This window comes from Equus asinus, chromosome X (genome assembly GCF_041296235.1).
Source record: "Equus asinus isolate D_3611 breed Donkey chromosome X, EquAss-T2T_v2, whole genome shotgun sequence".
Classification (NCBI taxonomy): Eukaryota; Metazoa; Chordata; class Mammalia; order Perissodactyla; family Equidae; genus Equus; species Equus asinus.
Genome location: NC_091820.1, coordinates 135,324,363 through 135,340,417, shown reverse-complemented (window position 1 = coordinate 135,340,417; position 16,055 = coordinate 135,324,363). Strand labels below are relative to the sequence as shown.

At 49.1% G+C, this 16,055-nt stretch overlaps 1 protein-coding gene across 2 annotated transcripts; it reads left to right on the top strand.

Moving 5' to 3' along the window:
• Positions 1 to 11,255: 11,255 nt before the first annotated feature.
• Positions 11,256 to 14,513, top strand: LOC106834949 (melanoma-associated antigen 10-like). Of its 2 annotated transcripts, none has more exons than XM_070502526.1 (3): positions 11,256 to 11,391; positions 12,416 to 12,484; positions 12,615 to 14,513. In XM_070502526.1, exon 3 carries the CDS (start codon positions 12,623 to 12,625, stop codon positions 13,733 to 13,735), a length of 1,113 nt encoding a protein of 370 aa, XP_070358627.1. In that variant the 5' UTR covers positions 11,256 to 11,391; positions 12,416 to 12,484; positions 12,615 to 12,622; the 3' UTR covers positions 13,736 to 14,513. The 2 variants fall into 2 exon arrangements, with proteins under 2 accessions (XP_070358627.1, XP_070358625.1); XM_070502524.1 differs by having other exon boundaries at positions 12,558 to 14,513.
• The last annotated feature ends 1,542 nt before the right edge of the window (positions 14,514 to 16,055 follow it).

The window sequence follows — 16,055 nt, the reverse complement described above, 5'->3', positions numbered from 1 at the left end:
TGGAAGAACTGAATTTCAGAGACTAAACATAATGCCAGCTCGTTAGAGACCTACAATACCAAGAAGGAGGAGATCATAAACCTAGCTTTACACCTTTGGAGGTGCTGGAACGGTAGGAGAGAACATCGCTCCCTCCCCTAGAGTCTGCGATCTCTGCGGCGCGGGTGGGGAAGGAGCGGGGGAGGGGCTGCGCGACTGGGGGATCATCCAGGACTCCTGCTGCTGGTTCAGTGGAGACCCGCTGACGGGGGGGAAAGCTTCCGTCCGCGGGGACCCTATAAATCAAGGGCCTTGGGAGACCAGAGAACAGAACTGATCTGAACCCAGACCGGCGCGTGTGAGTAACAGCCCCTCCCCCCTAACAAAGCCAGTTGGCACAGCCATCTTGCCCCGAAGGTGGACAGCTAACACGCCGCTCTCGACCCCCATCTAGTGGCGACAGGCTGTAACTGCAACTGAATTCTACCACCATGAGAAAAACCGCTCCTCTACCATCCAGCAATTTATAAAAGCCCCAGACCAGAAGGAAAACAATAAAAACACAGAATTAAGTCCTGAGGACTTGGAATTAGGTAAACTAAGTGATAATGAATTCAGAGCAGCTATAATCAGAAAACTCAATGAGGTAGAGAAAGATAGAGAAACAAGCCGAGTTCTGGAGTTACTTCACAAAAGAGATTGAAATCATAAAGAAGAATCAAACAGAATTGCTTGAGATGAAAAACACAGTGGACCAGATAAAACAGAATACGGGTTCCCTGAATGCCCGTGTAGACAACCTAGAGGAGCAAATCAGCATAATCGAGGACAGACAGGCTGAATGGCGCCAGACAGAGGAAGAAAGAGAACTAAGAATTTAAAAAAATGAGGAAAATCTCCGAGAGATAATGGATTCAATGAGGAGTAAGAATATAAGGATCATAGGAATTCCCGAGAATATAGAAAAGGAAAATGGAGCAGAAAGTGTGCTTAACGAAATTATTGAAGAGAACTTCCCAAATCTAGGGATCAACGGAGAAATGTGTGTAGAGGAGGGTTTTAGATCTCCTAGATTTGTCAATGTAAAAAGACCCACCGCAAGGCACATAATAGTAAAGTTGGCAAATAGGAATGATAAGGAAAGAATACTCAGGGAAGTAAGAAAAAAAAAGAGAATAACCTATAAAGGAGCCCCTATCAGACTGTCAGCGGATTACTCTACAGAAACCCTACAAGCTAGGAGAGAATGGAGTGATATATTCAAAGCTTTAAAGGATAAAAACCTTCAGCCAAGAATACTCTATCCAGCAAGAATTTCCTTCAGATATGAGGGAGAAATTAAATCTTTTCCAGACAAACAAAAGTTAAGGGAATTTGTAACTAAAAGCCCTCCATTACAAGAAATCCTCAAGAAGGCTCTCATACTTGAAAAAAGAAAAAAGGGATAAAGGGGACACAAGCCACAGACTAGGGAGACCGATGGATAGAACCAGAACAGGATAGCAAATATTCAACTATAGCATTAGGGTAAAAATAAGGAAACTACCAAAACAAGGACGATCTTAGCACTCTAACTACAAATTAATAAGACGAGTTGGAATAAAAAACAAAAATAATTATTTAGGAGGGGAAGAGCAAAGGGTCTAAATCAGTATTGGTCGAGTAAGTAAGAGACCACCAGAGAATAGACTATATTATACACGAGATTCTAAATACAAACTTCAAGGTAGACACTAAAATAAAGTACAGAACAGAGTCACAAATCATAGATAAGGAAAAATCTAAGAAACCCAGCATAAGAAATTGCAGTATTAAATGGGTAGTCTAAAGCACACAGGAAAAGAAACACAGGAAAACAAGATAATGAGCGACGGATTAACAGCATTAAGTCCACATGCATCAATAATCACTCTCAATGTGAACGGATTGAACTCTCCAATAAAAAGACACAGAGTGGCAAAATGGATTAAAGAACAAGATCCAACAATTTGTTGCCTCCAGGAAACACACCTCAGCCCCAAGGACAAACACAGACTCAGGGTGAAGGGGTGGAGGACAATACTTCAAGCAAATAGCAAGGAAAAAAAGGCAGGTGTTGCAATTCTCATATCAGACCAAGTGGATTTCAAAATAAGACAGGTAAAGAGAGACACAGAGGGACAATATATAATGATCAAAGGGACACTTCATCAAGAAGAAATAACGCTTATAAATATCTATGCACCCAACACAGGAGCACCAAGATTCATAAAGCAACTATTAACAGACCTAAAGGAAGATGTTAAAAACAACACAATAATAGTAGGGGACCTCAACACCCCACTCACATCAATGGACAGATCATCCAGACAGAAAATCAAAAAGGAAATAGTGGAGCTGAATGAAAAACTAAAACAATTGGACTTAATAGACATATATAGATCACTCCCCCCTGAAGGAGCTGAATACACGTTCTTCTCAAGTGCACATGGAACATTCTCTAGGATAGACCATATGTTGGGAAACAAGGCAAGCCTCTACAAATTTAAAAAAATTGAAATAATAACAAGCATCTTATACGATCATAGTGCTATAAGGCTAGAAATTAATTACAAGAAAAAAGCTGAGAAAGGCACAAAGATGTGGAGACTAAACAACACACTACTGAACAAGCAATGGATCATTGAAGAAATTAAAGAAGAAATAAAAAAATACCTGGAAACAAATGAAAATGATAGCATGCCATACCAACTCATATGGGATACAGCAAAAGCTGTATTAAGAGGAAAATTCATCGCAATACAGGCACATCTTAACAAACAAGAAAAATCCCAAATAAGCAACCTTAAAGCACACCTAACTGAACTAGAGAAAAAAGAACAAATGAAGCCCAAAGTCAGCAGAAGGAGAGAAATAATAAAAATCAGAGAGGAAATAAATACTATTGAAACGAAAAAGGCAGTAGAAAGGATCAATGAGACAAAGAGCTGGTTTTTTGAGAAGATAAATAAAATTGACAAACCACTAGCCAGACTTACAAAGAAAAAAAGGGAGAAAGCTCAAATAAACAAAATCAGAAATGAGCGAGGAGAAATAACAACAGACTCTGCAGAAATACAACAGATTATAAGAGAATACTACAAAAAACTATATGCCAACAGAATGGATAACCTAGAGGAAATGGATAAATTCCTGGACTCCTACAATCTCCCAAAGCTCACTCAAGAAGAGGCAGACAATTTGAACAGACGAATCACAAGGAAAGAGATTGAAACAGCAATCAAAAACATCCCAAAGAATAAAACCCCAGGACCAGATGGCTTTCCTGGGGAATTCTACCAAACTTTCAGAGAGGATTTAATACCTATCCTTTTCAAGCTATTCCAAAAAATTAGGGAAGATGGAACACTTCCTAACACATTCTATGAGGCCAACATCACACTGATACCAAAACCTGACAAGGACACCACGAAAAAAGAGAACTACAGGCCAATATCACTGATGAACATAGATGCAAAAATTCTAAACAAAATTTTGGCAACCAGAATCCAGCAATTCATCAAAAGAATCATACATCAGGATCAGGTCGGATTCATACCAGGGACACAGGGATGGTTCAACATCCGCAAATCAATCAACGTGATACACCACATCAACAAACTGAGGAATGAAAACCACATGATCATCTCAATAGATGCAGAGAAGGCATTTGACAAGATCCAACAGCCATTTATGATAAAAACTCTGAACAAAATGGGCATAGAAGGAAACTACCTCAACATAATAAAGGCCATATAGGACAAACCCATAGCCAACATCATACTCAATGGGCAAAAACTGAACCCCATCCCCCTGAAAACAGGAACGAGACAAGGATGCCCTCTGTCACCACTCTTATTTAACATAGTACTGGAGGTCCTGGCCAGAGCAATCAGGCAAGAAAAAGGAATAAAAGGAATCCAAATAGGGAGGGAAGAAGTGAAACTCTCGCTGTTTGCAGATGACATGATCTTATATATAGAACACCCCAAAGAATCCATTGGAAAACTGTTAGAAGTAATCAACAACTACAGCAAAGTTGCAGGGTATAAAATCAATTTGCATAAATCAGTAGCATTTCTATACTCCAGTAATGAACCAACAGAAAAAGAGCTCAAGAATACAATACCATTCACAATCGCAACAAAAAGAATAAAATACCTTGGGGTAAATTTAACTAAGGAAGTGAAGGACCTATATAATGAAAATTACAAGGCCTTTCTGAGAGAATTGGATGATGACATAAGGAGATGGAAAGACATTCCATGTACATGGATTGGAAGAATAAACATAGTTAAAATGTCCATTCTACCTAAAGCAATCTACAGATTCAACGCCATCCCAATCAGAATCCCAATGACATTCTTTACAGAATTAGAACAAAGATTCCTAAAATTCATATGGGGCAACAAAAGACCCCGAATTTCTAAAGCAATCCTGAGAAAAAAGAACAAAACGGGAGGCATCACAATCCCTGACTTCAAAACATACTACAAAGCTACAGTAATCAAAACAGCATGGTACTGGTACAAAAACAGGTGCACAGATCAATGGAACAAAATTGAAAGCCCAGAAATAAAACCACACATCTATGGACAGCTTATCTTTGACAAAGGAGCTGAGGTCCTACAATGGAGAAAAGAAAGTCTTTTCAACAAATGGTGCTGGGAAAACTGGAAAGCCACATGTAAAAGAATGAAAATTGACCATTCTTTTTCACCATTCACCAAAATAAACTCAAAATGGATTAAAGACCTAAAGGTGAGACCTGAAACCATAAGGCTTCTGGAAGAAAACGTAGGCAGTACACTCTTTGACATCAGTATTAAAAGGATCTTTTCGGACACCATGCCTTCTCAGAGAAGGGAAACAATAGAAAGAATAAACAAATGGGACCTCATCAGATTAAAGAGCTTCTTCAAGGCAAATGAAAACAGGATTGAAACAAAAAAATAACCCACTAACTGGGAAAAAATATTTGCAAGTCATATATCTGACAAAGGCTTAATATCCTTAATATATAAAGAACTCTCACAACTCAACCACAAAACATCAAACAACCCAATCAAAAAATGGGCTGGAGACATGAACAGACATTTCTCCAAAGAAGATATACTGATGACCAATAGGCACATGAAAAGATGCTCATCATCGCTGCTCATCAGGGAAATGCAAATCAAAACTACACTAAGATATCACCTTACACCCGTTAGAATGACAAAAATATCTAAAACTAATAGCAACAAATGTTGGAGAGGTTGCAGAGAAAAAGGAACCCTCATACACTGCTGGTGGGAATGCAAACTGGTGCAGCCACTATGGAAAACAGTATGGAGATTCCTCAAAAAACTAAAAATAGAACTACCATACGATCCAGCCATCCCACTACTGGGTATTTATCCAAAGAGCCTGAAGTCAGCAATCCCAAAAGTCCTGTGTACCCCAATGTCTATTGCAGCACTGTTTACAATAGCCAAGACGTGGAAGCAACCTAAGTGCCCATCAACAGACGAATGGATAAAGAAGATGTGGTACATATATACAATGGAATACTACTCAGCTGCAAAACAGAACAAAATCATTCCATTTGCAATAACATGGATGGACCTTGAGAGAATTATGTTAAGTGAAATAAGCCAGCGAGAGAAAGATAATCTGTGTATGACTCCACTCATATGAGGAATTTAAAACTATGGACCAAGAACAGTTTAGTGGACACCAGGGGAGAGGTGGGGTGGGGGGTGGGCACAAAGGGTGAAGTGGTGCTCCTACAACATGACTGACAAACATTAATGTACAATTGAAATTTCACAAGATTGTAACCTATCAATAACTCAATGATAATAATAATAAAAAAAACCACAATGAAGTACCACTACACACCTATTAGAATGCCTAAACTGAAAGACTGACCATACCAGATGCTGGCCAGGATGTGTAGAACACTGGAATTCTCACACCCTCATGGTGAAAGCTGACAAGAGATTTTCACATATTGAGGTATATGGGGTAACTAACTATTCAGAAAGTAGAGTAGTGTTTCCGTGGGGTGGACGGTGAGAACAGGGTTTAACGACAAGTGGCACGAGCTATCTCATGCAGGTGAAGGGTATTTTCTAACGCTGCTGATGGTGTAACTCAGTAAATTTAATAAAAATACTTAACTGAACATTTTAAATGGGTACATTTTAAGGTAGACACCCCCAATCCCTACAGGGCCATTCGGCAGCTGGCTGCCGGCCTCCTAAGAGAGAGGCGTCACAGTCCTGAGGGGACTGAAGTGTGTAGCACAGGGGCCTAAAGGTGCAGGTGGCAGGGGGGAATTCCTGCAGCCAGCCTCCCGTGGGGAGGCTTCTCTTCTGAACACCTCCATTCCTGCCCAGGGTCTCAAAGACACAGAAGCTGGCATCTCACCTCTAAGGGTCCAAGGTGCATGGCTTAAGTCCCTGCGTGAGGAAACAGAGTGGTCATGTGTTGTCATGGCTTGAGAATTAATCCATGGCCTCTGCAGTGTCTTCTATAGAAAAGGCTGTGACAACTAATGCACCTTGCTGCTATCAGCGGCAAAGCCTTCTCACAGGACCCTTCCTAAGTACAAGAGGACTGGCAGTGCAGTGTCCCCATTAGTCCAGGGAGGAGAGGAAGACAAGGTGTGGAGGAGCCCTTGACGTCTCTCCAACGTCTACTACCGTTGTGTAATAGATGCTCAACAAAAAGCAGCTGTTCTGATTTATTACAACAAAATCCCCTTCATTTCTGTGAGGGGTTTCTGAGAAAGTCAAATTTGCCGTGAAATTCTCCACCTTTTGCACGTGCAGACGTACCATGTGACAGGTGCTTCAAATGCAAGATCACGTCTAATTTTCACATTATTCTCCAGGTCTCAGCAGGGAGAGATTGCCCTCTTCACTCCACAGCACAGTCTTAACCTGTGAGTCTCTGCTACCGTCCACATTGCTGTACGGGCCTGAACAGTTGGACATAGGTGCATACTGGATCTTTACTGCTCAGTAGTCATTTCTAGTATGATTTTGACCCCAGCCCTCCCCTATGCCCCCCTCACACGCTGCTCCTTTTGTTACTGAAAATTCAGTTTCTGAACCCGGTGCATAGCTTAAGTCCCTGGGTGAGGTAACAGAGTGGTCTATGTCCTGTGTTGTCAAGTCTTGAGAATTAATCCACAGCCCCTGTGGTGACCTGGCTTCCACTCCCAAAATCAGCCCTGGGAAGCCCTAGAATGGAGAATGAAAGTAAATACACACATGCACATAATAACCATTCCCTTATTAGAATGGCCAGAATCCGGTACACTGACAGCACCAAGTGCTGGATGTGGAGGAGCTGGAGCAGCAGGAACTCTCACTCATTGCTGATGGGAGTGCAAAGCGGTACAGCCACTTTGGAAGACGGTGTGGCAGTTTCTTATGAAACCAAACATACATGTTCTTACTACATGATCCGGCAATTGTATGGGTATTTACCCAAAAGAGGTGAAAACTGTCCACACAAAAACATACACACGGATGCTTAGGGCAGCTTTGCTAATAATTGCTAAAACTTGGAAGCAACCAAATGCCCTTCAGTAGGTGAGTGGGTAAATAATCTGAGGTACATTCAGAGAATGGAATATGAATCAGTGCAAAAAAGAAATGAGCTATCAAGGCATGAAAAGACATAGAAGAACCTTAAGGACGTAGTACCAATGAAGAAAGCCAATCTGAAAAGGCTGCCTACTGTACAAGTTCAACTATACGAACATTCTGGAAAAGGCAAACGATGGAGCCAATCTAAAGAGCAGTGGTAGCCAGGGGTTATGAGGGGAGGGTGCAACAGGCAGAACACAGAGGATTTTTAGGGCAGTGAAACGCCTCTGGATGACACTCTAACGATGGACACATGTCATTATACATTTGTCCAAACCCATAGAATGTAGAACACCAAGTGAGAACCGTAATGTACATGATGGGCATTGGGCATAGAATGTGGCAATGTAGGTTCATGATTACAAGAAATGTCCCAGTCTGGTGGGGGATGTTGATAATGAGGGAGGTGATGCAAGCGTGGGGGCAGGGGCTAAGTGGGAAATCTCTGTACCTTCATTTTCATTTTTCTGGGCACCTAAGAGGCTCTAAATAAACTCTTGAAAAACAATACACAATATGAAAAAGAATATCTAAACAACCAAACAGGAGAAAGCCCTGGGGGAGACTGCAGACTGCAGTGAGCTGGTACTTGTGTTTGGGTGGGGTCGTGGGCAGCGGCAGCCAAGTTGGGAGGGGCTGTAGGCTGCATAGATGCAGATAACGGGATGGGGAGGAGGAAAGGCTTCAAACTTCTGTTCCTGCTTCACTGCACACATCTGAAGCAGGCCCTCAGGCCACACAGGCCAGTGGCCCTGGGGAAAACCCAGGATGGCGGGAAAGATGGGTCCATTAAGGCATTTGAGTCCAGAGTCTGTGCTAACAACCACCTGAAACCATCTCAGCGCGTGAGGATGGTTCTTTCAAAAGATTCTCATTTTAATAGAATATAAGAATAGACAAGAAACAGAATAGCGAATATCAGACCTAATTCTTTCATCAAATAAGTATATACATATATATATCTATAAATACATAATAGGAACATACGTGCATATACATGTGCATAGCTGCATACTCCTGTGATATGTACAAACAGGTGTCTAGCAGCACATATCAGCTACAAATGTGTTCTAGATGTAGATACAGACTCCCGCAGCGGGCAGACATGTACAATGTATTTCTTACTAGGAAGGAGGATAAATGAGTGAAAATCCCTGCACTGAGCACGCAATAGGAGGTCACCATAAACCCGGAGGAGCATCTCGAAGCCACCGCCGCTGCTCAACCTGGACAGGACAAACGCAATCTGGAAAAGAAATGGCTCGCTGAGTCCGGCTCGCTGGTGCCGAGACCCCACGGGAAGGGGGCTTCTCCTGTGAATCCCCTTCGGCCCTGGGCACGACAGCCCCCATCCAGCCCTTCCCCAGGATGGCAGCCCTTCTCAGCCAGGGTGGACGAGGACCCTCCCGAGGGAGGCCGGTGGGCTGCCCCCGCCCCAAAGCACAGGCCCACAGAAGCCCCATGCCCCTCCTGTGCGCTCTGGGGGACCCAGGGCAGGACTGTCAGCCGAGGGCTCCCCGCCCCCTCCACAGACAACCGGGGGTCAGAGCCTGGGGGTGAGGGGTGCAGACAAACGGGGCAGGCGCAGGGCTGAGGCCAGGCCAGAGTCAAGGGGAGGAGCAGAGCGCGGTCGAGGAAGCCGAGGATCCTCTGCCCCTGCCATCAGCCCCGGGAGACCCCTGGCCACGGTGGCCGGATGTGACGTCCCCTGGCTTCCACCTCAGAGGTCTGGGAGCACCGAGGGCCTCGCTGATGCAGGCCGGATTCGGGGCGGCAGAGGGAAGGAGCCCAGGCCAGGCCAGGTGCCCAGGGAGCCCCGGGAGGAAGGACTCCGGGCCCACGGCGTCCAGGTCTGCCCCCGCCATCAGCCCTGAGGGACCATGGGGGAAGTGGGATGGACAGGCTGAGCCCCCGTCCCCCTCCTCGGAGGAGCCTGCTGGGGAGGGCCCGGGGGAGGGAGCGGACTCAGGGACAGAGGCGGGGCCAGGCCCTGCTGGGGGTCGAGGAAGGAGCAGAGGGCGGCCAAGGATCCCAGGGACTCCCTCCCAGCCCCTGCCCTCAGCATTGGGCGTCCCCTGGCTTAGTGACCTGAGGTGACCCTCACCGCCTTCCCCAGGGGTCTCAGGGGAGTCAGGGCCTCAGCTCCATAGAGGGAGGATCCCAGGGCTCAAGCTGAGGACCCCGAGGGAGGAGAAGAGGACCCCGCAGAAACACGCCCTTGCCGTCAGGGCCGGGAGTCCCTGCAGCGCTATTACCAGAGGCGGCCTTTCCCGCCTTCCGCATCCGGGTTTCAGAGAGACTGGGGACTGGGTCAGAGAGCAGCGCCTGAGGGGCCGGAGGGGGGCGCCCAGGGCCTGCTGGAGTCCCGGGGAGACGCCAAGAGAGGGCTGAGGACCCTGGACCCCAGGACAGAGAGGGAGCCTGTGGCCCTGCACTCGGGCTTGGGAGGCCCCAGAGAGGGCCACCTGAGGAGGCGTTTACAGTCTTCTGCCTCCGGAGTCTTCGGGGGGTGAGGACTGTGACTTCAGGTCAGCTTAGGGTGGGGTCCCCGGACCCCAAGGGAGGACTGAGCAGACCCCCGGCCCAGGCATAGGCGACCCCAGCAGAAATCTGCCCCTGTGGTCAGTCCTGCGAGGCCAGGCAGGATGTCAGGAGGGGTGGCCCGTCCACTTCCTGCTCGGGGTCTCAGTGGCGTGGTGGCCTTGGCCTGCAGGATGCTACTTCGGGTTAGCAGAAGGGAAGGTTCCAGGCCTGGCCAGGAGTAACTAGGAATACCTTGAGGACTCTGAGGGGACTCCCACCGCAGGCAGAAGGGGGCCCACTGTAATCGGCCCTGCCCCTGTCACCCCTGAAGACCCCAGGCAGGGGTGGCGGCTGGTGGTGCAGCCCACTGACCTCTGCCTCGAGCTCTGCGAGGTGAGGCCTTGTTCTGTGGGGTGATGGCGGGTCAGCAGAGGGAGCCACATCTGGTCAGCAGAGGAAGGGGTCCCGGATCTGCCAGGACTCCAGACAAGGAGCCTTTGGGAGGAACGGAGGGCATGGAGGTTCCCCCCACCCCAGAAGAGAAGGGACCTCACAGAGGCCAGCTTCCCCTGTTCTCGGCCCAGGGAGGCCCCGGGGCAGGGAGGGCTGGCTGTGGCCTTCTCGGATTCCTGACACATGGTTGTGGATGGGGGATCTCAGGGAGGTGAGGCCTTGGTCTGAGGGGAGATGGCAGGTCGGCCAAGGGTGGAGTCCCAGGATCTGCCTGGTGTCAGGGTGAGGACCCTTCCTGAGGACTGAAGGTACCCCCACCTCAGCAAAGAAAGGACGGCACAGAGTCCGGCTGTCCCCTGTTCTCAGCCCTGGAAGCAACAGTCAGCGGTGGTCCCACATGGCACGCTCACTTCTAGCCTGGGCAGGAAGGTGGGGGGTCCTCAGGAGGAGAGGGCCTGGTCTAAGCGGGAGATGTCAGCTGTCCCCGGCGGTGGGCTGGAAGGAAGGGCAGGCCCCGGCAGGAGGAAAGATGAATGACCTACAGGAGGTCTGGGGGACCCCCCATCCCAGGACATCGGGGCTGGTCCCCGCTGCCACCTTTTGTGATGGCAGCAGGGGTGCGGGTGGGTGGGCGTGCATGTGCAGCCTCCTCCCGTTTCTCTCAGAAGCTCAGGGAGGTGAGGACCCTCGTCTGTGAGGACAACGTCAGGTCATCTGAGGAAGCACATCTGGTCAGCTGACACAGACTCCAGGAGTCAAGGACCCCGAGGGAGGAGTGAGTGTACCCCCATGGCCAGGACAAAGAGGGGGCCCACGGAAATCTGGCCTGGCCCTACTGTCAGCCCTGGCACCCTGGCAGGGCCTGTCTGGCTGAGCCCCTCCTCATTTCCAGGTCGGTGGTCTGGGGAAGGGGGCAAGGGCCCTGGTCTGAGGGACTGGACTCAGGTCAGGGGAGGCAGGATCCCAGGCCCTGGCCGGGGTCACGGTGAGGACTGAGGGGACCCCACACACCAGGACGCATGCAGCCCAGGACAGTCCTACCCTTCTGTCTGCCATGGGGACACCCGGGATCGGTGGGTGGATTCAGTCCCCCTCACTTCCCCTTCCAGTGTCTTCGGGAAACCAGGCCTTGGCCGAAGGAGGGTGGCCTCAGGTCAACAGAGGGAGTTGACCCAGGCCCTGCAGGGTGTCAGGGTGATGACAGCGGACCACCCATCCCAGGACAGATGGAACCCACAGAGTTTGGTCTCCCTTCTTGTCCCTTGCTCTCTCCTGTTAGCCCCAGGGCAGGTGTGGCCAGATGTGGGGTCCCCTCACTTCCTTCTGCTCAGTTTCAGGGGTCTGTGGTCTTGTTCTGAGAAGTTTGCCTCAGGCCAGCAGAGGGGTGGGGCCCAGGCCCAGCCAGGGGAAAGGTGAGGGCCCTGAGTGAGCTTGGAGGGGACTGCCCACCCCAGAACAGTGGGGACCTCACAGAGTCTGGCCCACCACTCCTGTCGGCCCTTGGATCCCAGGGCTCTGCTTGCCGTCTGCACCCTGAGGTGCCCCGTGTTTCCTCCTCCAGGAACCTGGAGGTGAAGGCCTTGAGGCTCGTGTGCTCAGGTCACAGGCCAGAGGAGCCCCAGGCAGTGCCAGGAGTCAAGGCGAGGGACACACCCCAAATGTGCATCCAGGGGCGCCCCCACACCAGAACCGAGGAGACCCTGCAAACCCTGAGCCCACCCACCACAGCCCACCAGCAGCCCCAGAACCTCGGGCTGTGCTTGGTCCTCCCTGAGGAGCCTTCTCACTTCCTCCTTCAGGTTCGTGGGGACAGGCTGCACTGGAGGACAGAGCCCTGTGAAGCCGAGAGCACCCCTAAAAGGAGGCCCGTAAGTCACCTCTGTCAGAGCTGCCAAGGGTGTGTTTCTCACCTAAGGCTGCTCACACTCCCTCTCCCCCCAGGCCCGTGGGTCCCCATTGGTCGCCTCCTGCCCACGCTCCTGTCGGCTGCCCTGACAGGAGTCATCATGCCTCGTGCTCCAAAGCGACGGCGCTACATGCTTGAGGAAGGCCTTCAGTCCCAAAGCGAGACGCAGGGCCCAGTGGGTGCACTGCTTCCTGTGGCTGTGGAAGAGGATACTTCTTCGTCCTCCACCTGCTCCTCCTCTTTCCCCTCCTCTTTCCCCTCCCCCTCCTCCTCCTCTTCCTCTTGCTATCCTCTCTTGTCGAGCACACCAGAGGAGGTTGATGATGTCGCTGGGGCCCCGAGTCCTCCCCAGAGCCCTCAGAGTGCCCGCCCCTCCCCCACTGCCATGGCCTCCCCTCCACTGAGCCAGTCTGAAGACGACAGCTCCAGCAGCCGAGGAGAGGAGGGTCCGAGCACCTCACAGGCCCTGCCATACACTGCGTCCTTTCCCAGAAATGTGATTGATGGCAAGGTGGCTGAGCTGGTGGAGTTCCTGCTTGTCAAGTATCGCACAAAGGAGCCGACCACAAAGGCGGAGATGCTGAATATGGTCCTCAGAGATTACCAGGACCACTTCCCTGTGATCTTCAGTGAAGCCTCTGAGTGCATGCAGCTCATCTTTGGCGTTGACGTGAAGGAAGTGGACCCCAGCGACCACGCCTATGTCCTGGTCACCACCCTGGGCCTCACCTACGATGGGATGCTGAGCGATGAGCAGAGCATGCCCAAGACCGGCCTCCTGGTGATGCTCCTGGGCGTCATCCTCCTGCGGGACGACTGTGCCCCTGAGGAGGACGTCTGGGAAGCACTGAGTGTCATGGGGGTGCGTGCCGGGAGGGAGCACTTCATCTACGGGGAGCCCAGGGAGCTTATCACTAAAGTTTGGGTGCAGGAGCAGTACGTGGAGTACCGGCAGGTGCCCAGCAGCGATCCTGCTCGCTACGAGTTCCTGTGGGGTCCCAGGGCCCACGCTGAAACCAGCAAGATGAGTGTCCTGGAGTTTTTTGCCAGTGCCATTGGGAGTGACCTCAGGTCCTTCCCAGTGTGGTATGAGGAAGCTTTGAGAGATCAGGAAGAGAGAGTTCAGGCCAGAATTGCCAGCACGGATAACGCTACTGACACGGCCAGTGCAAGTTGTAGTACTGTGCCCGGTAGCTCCTCCTGCCCTGAATGAAGTCTAAAGCAGATTCTTCACTCTGTGTTTTAGGAAGGCAGTCAATGATCTAAGCAGTGGAGGGCCAGGCTGGGGCTGAGGTTATTATAGGGCATAACAGCTTTGTGTTCCTGTTCCATAGGGGTGACTTTGAAATGTATCATCTTCTTTTTCTTTCTGCTTTTCTTCTTATTTGTGGTGAGGAAGATTGGCCCTGAACTAACATCAGTTGGCAATCTTCCTCTTTTTGCTTGAGGAAGATTGTCCCTTAGCTAACATCTATGCCAGTCTTCCTCTATTTTTTGTACATGGGACGCCACCACAGCATGGCTTGATTAGCAGCACATAGGTCTGTGCCAGGGATCCAAACCCACGAAAACTGGGCCACCAAAGTGGAGGGCACTAACTGAACCGCTACACCACCCGGCGGGCCACTCTTCTTTTATTTTTTGTATTTTAAAATGTTGTTACTTTTAATTGAACATGTGTTAGCTTCCAATCTAAGTTTATGAATGACATTGGTCACACATTTATTGCTATTTATCCAGTTGAAAAGAAAGTTTTGCTATTTTGTGAAAAAATAAAAGAGGAATACCTTCTGTTTTATTTCTTCTGTAACAAGATAACTTGACATTGGAATAGGAATTTCACTGGAAATGTGAAAGAACTTAGGAGTAAAATAGAGAAAAAATTTAAATGGTTCATTTTTGAATTATCATTTTTAGACTATCATTGTGTAAAATGAAGAGATATATACCAAGATTTTCTTAACTTATCCAAGAATGTAGAAGAAAGTAAATAGTAGCAAATCAACTCTCTGCTCACTGGCTCATTTCTTCCCCAGACATTCACTGAGCCTCTGCTCTCTGGTGGCTCTGTGTCAGCTGTGGGGACACGAGGGTAAGCAGGGCCCCCTCACAACCATAGAATGAGAGTCTAGGAGCCGCAGTCCTAGAAGGAAGATGGTGAGATCTCCCCTCCAGGACAAGTCAAAGAAGGTGGGAGGTGGTGCGGCCCCAGGGGAGCGCGCTCACGTGTAAACGCCCCGAGTCAGGGCAGTGTGGGGCTTTGGGAAAGTGCGATTCCTTCTGTGAGAGTTGGTTGTCATGAAGCTCGGTGGTGGCAATGGCCAGACTCACAGTGTGTCTTAGGGCTGAGGGGCAAGTCTGAAATGAAAAATTTCTCTGAAGAGTTTCTTAGGGATCACAGGTAACCAGAGAGAAATCTCCACCTGGGCAGGAGGGGAAGGTGTCCTGGGCTCTTGTCGTGTTGCAGTTGAACACAGTGAAGAACGGCAAGTTTGACATCCATTATCTGTAAGGATTTCACAAGAAATACGGTGACATTCCTTTGAAGTGATGCCCAGAAGTCAGTGGCCTGGCACTCTTCTCCCAGGCCTGGGAGAACCAGAGCCCACAGCATAAATTAGGTGTTAATCTTAATTGAGTTTAATTGGCCAATTGTAATCAAGGGCTAGATTTTGGTGGGGTGAAATGAAAGGAAGTAGTGGTCTGGATGAAGAGCAGCTTGGAGGGAGGCAAGGAGTCGGTCCTTGACTCTGTTTCTAGGAGCTCTGTGTTCCATCCAGCTGGGAAGACTCCCCCACCCCCGAATTTTCACATATATCCTCTAGCTGGGAAGATCTACTGAGTTTCATTTGTGAAACATCCTTTTTGGCTCATTAGTTATTTCGTGTCCTGTTGAGCTGAATGTTCTCTAATACGACCTGGACAACAAACAAACAAAATCCCAGAGGAGAGAGTGGAAGGTCTGGAATCAAAACAATCCTAGAAATAACTGCCAGTCCTCAAAGTTCCCATGTATACCAGGTGCTGTGCCAGGTGTTTGCCACACATCCCATCCGTTCCCGCAGTCCTACAAGACAGGGCTCACCAACCCACTGCCTTCGCAGAGGAAGAGCCCGAGGGTCATAGCGCTTGGTAACTTTCCCAGGATCACATGGCTAATAAGTGACAGACAGACTAGATCACGGTCTGGATTCATCTAGAGCCCACGCTGTTGCCACCCATCCCAGCCTGCAGCCCACCTTCTGACTCCTCATTCATTTCTCTTCTCAGTTCTCCATGATGTCTCTCAGGTGACAAAATTAGGACCCTGAGGCCCAGGTAGTGAAAGCAGGCCTAAAGAAGGAAGGCAACAATGAGAATCAAATACAATTTGGGGATGCTCCGAGGCTTGTTGAGAGCTGATTCCTCTGGGTGTCGCCATTTCTGTCCAGTCCCAGCACTTTTCTGCATGACAGCACCCTTCCCCTGGTCTTCCCCTGTGCGCCCTCCTGTCCAACTCTGGAACCTGGCTGGCTGACAGGGTTTTTGCTGCC